The 7,412-nt window shown below is 50.1% G+C and overlaps 1 protein-coding gene across 1 annotated transcript; it reads left to right on the plus strand.

The window, feature by feature from the left end:
- Window positions 1-326: 326 nt before the first annotated feature.
- Window positions 327-6,176, plus strand: PPM1M (protein phosphatase, Mg2+/Mn2+ dependent, 1M; the record flags this gene model as incomplete). Its single annotated transcript, XM_009085010.1, has 9 exons — window positions 327-450; window positions 1,047-1,301; window positions 1,793-1,905; window positions 2,904-2,988; window positions 3,305-3,423; window positions 3,896-3,959; window positions 4,820-4,927; window positions 5,197-5,345; window positions 5,613-6,176. Coding segments are annotated over 9 exons (1,162 nt in total), but the record flags the coding sequence as incomplete, so codon positions are not given.
- Between the last annotated feature and the right edge of the window lie 1,236 nt (window positions 6,177-7,412).

Here is a 7,412-nt window from a genome sequence, read left to right on the forward strand (position 1 = left end):
GGTGGTGGTTTTGCAATTCACTGTGTCGACAAGGAAACAGCACAGTGTGGGCTGCTGACAAGGGCTGCGTGAGGCCAGAGTGCCCCCAAACCACTCACTTGTCCTTATTCCCGGCCAGGCTTTTCCCTGCTGTACACAAGTGACTTGTTCTTCAGGTTCCCAGCAAAGAGATCCTTGAGTTTGGAAAGGAAGCAGGGAGTGTGGGGCTGGAAGGAAGGGGCATGACACAGCTGCTTGATGTGGCTGCAAAGTATTCACCACACTGGCTGGGAGCAGGCAAGGTGCAGTGTGTACCCACATGTTACCTGGAGCGTTTGCACCCCCAGGGTTATCAATGCTGAGAAGTCGGAGTTCAATGAGGACCAGGCAGCCTGCTGCCAGATCTCTGTCCGGAGGAGAGAGCCAGGCCTGGAAGAGGATGAGGAATGGCTGATCCTATGTTCCACGCAGGTATAGCTCCCAGGCAGGCTGCTGCCACCCAAGGGTCCAGGTTCAGGAAACAAAGGATTGCTCCATCAGTCCTACATGCCCACATGCTGAAACTCTTTCTTGAGCTTGCTGGGGGGTATCCGTGTACCCTGTGGCCAGCCAACCCCCAGCTCTGCCTGTATGTGCCATTTCTACTTCCATGGCCCCATGACTTTGAGCATTTGAGGGTGTCCAAGCCCTTCAGTTGGTGCCCTCACCTTTCCATTAATATCCTTGCTCAGCTTTCAAGGTGTGTTGTCATCGTGTGGGGACAGCAGTATGAACCAGGCACACAGGTGCCTCACCTCTTGTGAAATGGCCCCATCTTCCCCAAAACACAGAGGAACAGCACGTGAGGGTGGGTGGCTCCGGATCCAGCTGCTCAGAGCTCAGATGACAGGTCTGGCAGAGCAGCATGTGGGCTTCACATGAGTTTGAGCCGCACAGATTAATCAGCAGCCAGGAAGGGTACCTGGGGTGGAAAACCCAGGCAAAACACATACAGTGGCATGCTGGCTGTGAGCCTGCCATCTGTACGACCTCTTCAGCCCCTGTCTTCCTCCACTTTTTCACTGCAGTTTCTGACTGGTTCCTACTGGGCACTGTTTGATGGCCATGGTGGCCCAGAAGCTGCCATCATTGCCTCCAACTATTTGCACTACTGCATCAAGCAGAAGCTGGAGGAGGTCGTGGGAGGCATCGCAGAGGCCCAGCCGCCCATGCACCTCAGCGGACGCTGCGTTTGCGACAGTGACCCCCAGTTCGTGGAGGAGAAGCACATCCAGGCAGCAGACCTGGTGGTGGGAGCCCTGGAGAATGCCTTCCAGGAATGTGTGAGTACCCTATGCAGGGCACCAGTCCTGCTGTCCAGGGCAGTCTGTCTGTCCCACCCCACTGGAAGGGCAGGGTCTGCAGTTCTGCAGCTCATCAAGCAGGCAGGAACATTTGGCCAAATCATTAAGCATGCTGAGATCATGCTGGGTCAGTGCCCAAGATCTGCCTCAGATCTATTGCACATCAGCAATGCTGACCCAGAGCAAAGCTAAAGCATCTCTATACAATTTTTTCAGGCTAGATGGTGGCTATTGTCACTCTCGTACAGTACATACAAGTTTGAGATCTCCCCATCGCCCTCCTGAAGCAATCCTAAGTTCAGTAGCAATAGCTTTGTTGGCTGTACTGAAGCAACACTGTCACCTTGCTGGTTTCCTGTGACCTATTCACAGACAGTTTTGGTTCTAGATTTCTGTTGGGAGGCATGAGGCAGTGTGTGGGAAGCAGCAGTCCAGATCACATCAGTTTCCAACCTTGTTTAAACCAACAGGATGAAGTCATTGGCCAGGAGATGGAAGCTACGAACCAGACAGGAGGCTGCACTGCTCTGGCTGCCCTTTATTTCCAAAGAAAGCTGTATGTGGCTAATGCTGGGGACAGCAGGTGAGAATAAAAGGGGAAGTTGCTGGGGGGATGAGAGCTGGGAGCTAGGCAAGGTTGCCAGCATCTTACTGTCCTGATTTCAGGTGGGATAAAGTTAATTTTCTTGCTAGTAGCTGGTATAGTGCTGTGTTTTGGATTTAGGATAAGAACGATGCTGATGTTTCAGTTGGTACTGAGCAGAGCTTGCACAGAGCACAGACTTTTCAGCTCCTCACCCCACCAGTGAGGAGGTTTGGGGGCACAACAAGCTGGGAGGGAACACAGCTAGGACAGCTGACCCCAACTGGCCAAAGGGATATTTCAGACCATGTGGCACCAATCTTAGTGTATAAACTGTATGAAAAGCTGGCCAGGGCCATTGCTGGGGAACTGGCTGGGCAGAGGTCAGCAGGTGGTAAACAACTGCACTATGCATCAATTGGTTTGTATATTTGAATTATTTTGATTTCCCTATCCTTCCCGTTCTATTCAACTGCCTTTATCTCAACCCACAGATTTTACTTTTTTTTTTTTTTTCCCAGTTGCCTCCCGCATCCCACTAGGTGTCAGGGGAGTGAGGAAGTAGCTTTGTGGTGCTTAGCCTGCTGGGTTAAACCACAGCAGTTATTTAACCCTACAGACACAAAGTGCAGCTCAGCCATCTCCCTCCTGCCTGATGCAGGACCTGTTCAAAGACAGGTGCTCTCATGCCTTCTGGAACAGTTTTGGGATTTCACAGGACACAGGGCAACATTGGGGTGGTGGTGCAGCAATAAACTCAGCCTAGCAGGTGTTTAAAAGTGCAAGGTGATTTCATGGCATCCTCAGGAACATCCTCACCTGGCCTTGAGCCCCCATTCCTCTAGCAGTGAGCTGTACCACTGTCAAACCAGGCAAACAGTTCTCTGCTGCAACAGTGCAATTGCAATAGGGTTATTTAAAATATAGTGGCATATTTAAAGTTTTGGGTGCAGAGCTGTTTTCTGTCACAGCTCAGCTTTGCCTCTTCCCCCTTGTAGGGCAATTCTTGTCCTGAAGGACAAGGTTGTGCCCATGAGCAGCGAGTTCACCCCCGAGACAGAGAGGCAGCGAATCCAGCACTTGGTGAGTGACTCCTTCCACACATCACACAATCCATCTCTGAGCATCCCACTGGGGCAGAGGGCTTTTGGCAAGAGGACCACCAGCTTTCTTTGAAGGCCACTATATGGCCAGAATGTCCTCTGGCATTAGCCAGGGAGGTCTGGCGGTGAGATTCAGCCAACATGGAAGATGTCCATGTCCTCACTGTAATATCCTTTCCCAATTCTGTTCTCCATTCTGCTGCTGGGAGTGCCAATCCTGAGGCAGAAGCAGCTTTGGTGCCCTACTCTGCTGAAGCAGAACTTGTCTATCCTAACACCTTTGCTCCCTCCTCCAGGCTTTTCTTTTCCCCAAGCTCCTGGATGGTGAGTTCACACGCTTTGAGTTCCCACGGAGGTTGAAAGGAGATGACGTGGGCCAGAAAGTCCTGTACCGGGATTACTTCATGGAGGGCTGGTGAGTCCTTTCTGCCTGAGGATAAGGCTGGGCACAGGGCAGATTTACCTGCTCATAGCGATGGGGAGGTGAAGGGAGAAGGGGCATGTCCTGCTGGTGACAGCAGTGGGCTTGACTGTAGTAAAGGATGCTGTGAGCAGCTCCCTCTGACTGAAGGACTGGGGCATTGGCAGGGCAGTTGGAAAACAGTCAAGATGATCCTTCTGGAATCCATCGAGGTGGGGCTGGTGCAAGGAGTCCCAGCCTGGTACAGGTACAAGTTGGGGAGGAAGGGGGGGAGTGAAAAACACCTGTGCATTTAGCAAGGGGCCACCTTCACTGCATCTGCTTCAGCAAGCCACCTTGCCCCTCCCTCAGTCAGCTGCCTGTGCATGGGGGCACCACACAGGTTGAATCACAGTTGAAATGCTCTGGCTGGGTTGTACCATCAGGTCAGACAAATCCCAAATCAACTGTGAATTCTCTGTTCCAGGGGATACAAGACAGTGGAGAAAGCTGACCTCAAGTATCCTCTTGTTCATGGTCACGGGAAGCAGGTAGCTTAATGCTTTACAAATTGGGAAGGCAGAGGCAAGTTGGCTGGGGGTCACTCAGTCATGCTCTGGGGCTCTCCAGCATGGTGCAATCCCACAGCCCCAGTACAGCAGTTCCATTTGCTGCCTAGTTGGTGCAACCCAGAGGCCTCCCGAGCAGAGAGGCTGCACCCTCCTCCAGAATGCAGCAGAGTAGACTGCAGCCCTGAGCCAGCCTGCCCTTTCCTCCTCTTCCTTTGCACACAAGAACTCATTTCAGATGAGAACGTACTTCATCAGCTCCCAGCTGGGACTGTCTCCTTCTGCTTTAACTTGTGCCTTTCCCACAAACTGTCTTCCTCAAAGAGAGGATGAGAAAAGGAGCCTGGAGAGGGAAGGAGGAGGCAGGAGAAGCAATGACTGCATTCATCCAGCATCCTCCTGCTGGGGTAGAGTAGAAAGCCTCATCCCCTCCCCCAGCACTACAACACACATGCCACCCTCTGCAGAGTCAGTGCAGAACCTCCTTTACCAGGAGAAAGGGACAATCCTGCCCCCAAACCAACCCAGTTTTCTTTCTCAAATCAAAGGTAGATGCCACCATGGGCTTCCCAAGGTCTGTAGCATTACCCAGAGCACATGCACTAACTCCAGAGCACACTGTGGGCCACTAGGAGCCATCCATGTGCAGGCTGTCCCCACACTCATATCATGCCATCACTTCTGATCACTCTTCCACCTCCAAAATCTTCCCAGGCTGTTCTGAGTGTTCCTTGGAGAGGGGTCCAAAAGGCAACACAGATCAGTCAGGACAAGCCACACATTAGCCTTTAAAGGTGCCACTTCCTTATGTTTCAATCCTGTTTTGCTTTGTTTGGGGCCAGGCTCGCTTGCTGGGGACTTTGGCTGTCTCTCGAGGCCTGGGGGATCATCAACTCAAAGTCATTGACAGCAACATTGAAGTCAAACCTTTCCTCTCCTGCATTCCCAAGGTCAGTTGCAGCACGTGGGAATTGTGGGATGGAATTAAACATCCACCTCTGTAGCATGCACCTTATACAAACCTGATAGGTCTTAGTTGTGTCCTTTCTCCATCCCCCATCTCACTGGCCATGCTGCCCAGAGAATCCACAAGACAGAGGAATCTAGACACAGAGCAGCAAGGGAACAGAGAAGATCATCTATCAGGAGAAGAGTCATCTCCCTGAAGTCTACAGTACATTGCAGGGAATTGTCACTGATTTACTCCTGTGCTTTCCAGGTGAATGTGTTTGACTTTGCTCTGCATGACATTAAGGAAGATGATGTCCTCATCATGGCAACAGATGGCCTTTGGGATGTTCTGTGCAACAATGAGGTGGCCCATGTAGTCAGGAGCTTCCTTGCAGAAAACAGGACAGATCCTTACAGGTAGTACCACCTTTGCCATCATTTCCCTCCTAAAGAATCTGGTCAGACCTAAAGCACTCTGCTTCCACATCAGCTCTGGCATGACCAAACATTCTATTCCATGACTCTGGAAACTGCCTCCTAAACTTTCCTCATGCTAAAGAAACAACAATAAAGCTGGTGCCCTAAAACCCCTGCTATTTTAACAACATAAAGCCACATCCCAACATTGTTCTTAAGGGGAATAGTGCCACATTACCACAAACCTTGCCTTTTTTCCACCCACAGGTTTTCAGAACTGGCCAAGTGCTTGGTATGCAGAGCAAGGGGAAAGGAGAGAGACCACCGGTGGATGCTGGATGACAGCCATGAGGCATCCTATGATGACATCTCTGTATTTGTCATCCCATTACACAACAGGGAGGAGGACTGACTGTTAGCATGACACACAGCATCTCTGTGTTCCCCTACTGTGGTGCTGTTCAGCATCAGCCTGAGACTGAGGCAATTCTGCTGCATGTGTACACTTCCTTCCAGCAAAATCATTTGCAGTGGAACCTGAAAATGCATAGCCAGCACTTAACAGGGGGTGAACAAGAAGATTAAGAACGTACAAGAGAGAAACAGTGGGCAATAAATCATTCCCCTTTCTCTTTGTTGGGCCAAGGAGAAATTGCAAAGGGGGCCATGCAAGCTGAAGGGTCCTTTGCCAAGACCTTTGCAGTACAGCAACACTCAAATCTGTATTTCGACTGACCCCTTTCCCTTTTTAGTATTGAATAACAAGGATCAGTTGCAATCCAACCAGTCTGAAGAGCTGGCTTTTAACCAGACTTGAACTAAGTTGAACTGTTTCGTGGTTTAACCCCAGCCAGCTGCCAAGAACCACACAGCCACTCACTCACTCCCCCACCAACGGGATGGGGGAGTGAATCAGAAGGGTAAAAGCTACAAAAACTCATGGGTTGAGATAAAGACAGTTTAATAGAGAAAGCAAAAGCTGCACACACAAGCAAAGCAAAACAAGGAATTAATTCACTGCTTCCCAAATACAGGAGGTGTTTAGCTATCTCCAGGAGAGCAGGGCCCATCACGTGTAACGGTTCCTTGGGAAGACAAACACCATCACTCCAGATGTTCCCCCTTCCTCCTTCCTCTGACCTTATATACTGTGCATGATGCCATATGGTGTGGAATATCCCTTTGGTCAGTTTGGGTCACCTGTCCCAGCTGTGTCTTCTCCCAATCTCCCATGCATCCCCCACTTCCTTGCCAGTGTGGCAGTACAGAAAGCAGCAAAGGCCTCTGCTCAGCAATAACAAAAACATCTCTGCATTATCAACTCTGTGTTCTGCACAAAACCCAAATAGAGCCCCATACTAGCCTCTGTGAAGAAAGTTAACTCTACTTCAGCTCAAACCAGCACAAACTGGATGCATAAGCTAAAGCATCTCTCGTATCCGTTTGCTGTAATGTGAGATGTGCTGAAAACCCGTGAGCTGCTGCCCAGACAGCACTGGGCACAGCCATGCCTGAGACATGTGAATGCTGGAGCAGTAGGCCAAACCTCTGAGACCGCTGGCATTTGTAGGCAGCACCACCTCAAACCAGATAATGTTAGCAGGTGAAGCTACACACTGGTGTACAGGAGCCTTCCGTGCAAAGATAGGTGCCTTACTATTAGGTAATAACATTGAAGTGTCTTAGTAACACAATGTACAGATTTCTAACAAATCTTAGTCCACACTTGCTGACATTTTCTCTATTCAGGTCATTTCTGACAGCAAAGCAGGTTTTGTAGCTGCAGCACTGGTGAGAACTGAAGTGCTTAAGTACATCAGCTGATTTTGTAGAAATGCTCCAAGTGAAATAAAACCGGTTTGTTACACTTTGTCTGCAGTGCTGATTCTCAGGCACTTACACTCATTCCAACAGGAGCAGCAGCACAGCAGACATGCCAGAGTTGTGCCTTAAACTCTGAAGATCTGCTTCTCAATCTCTTCATTAGCCAGGCAAATTCAGGTCTGGACAAGTTTCCCATCTCCCCAGGTCTCCACTGTGGTTTTCATTATTCATTACACAGGTTGC

The sequence above is a fragment of the Acanthisitta chloris genome, unplaced genomic scaffold, assembly GCF_000695815.1.
Source record: "Acanthisitta chloris isolate BGI_N310 unplaced genomic scaffold, ASM69581v1 scaffold26951, whole genome shotgun sequence".
In the NCBI taxonomy this organism is placed as follows: Eukaryota; Metazoa; Chordata; class Aves; order Passeriformes; family Acanthisittidae; genus Acanthisitta; species Acanthisitta chloris.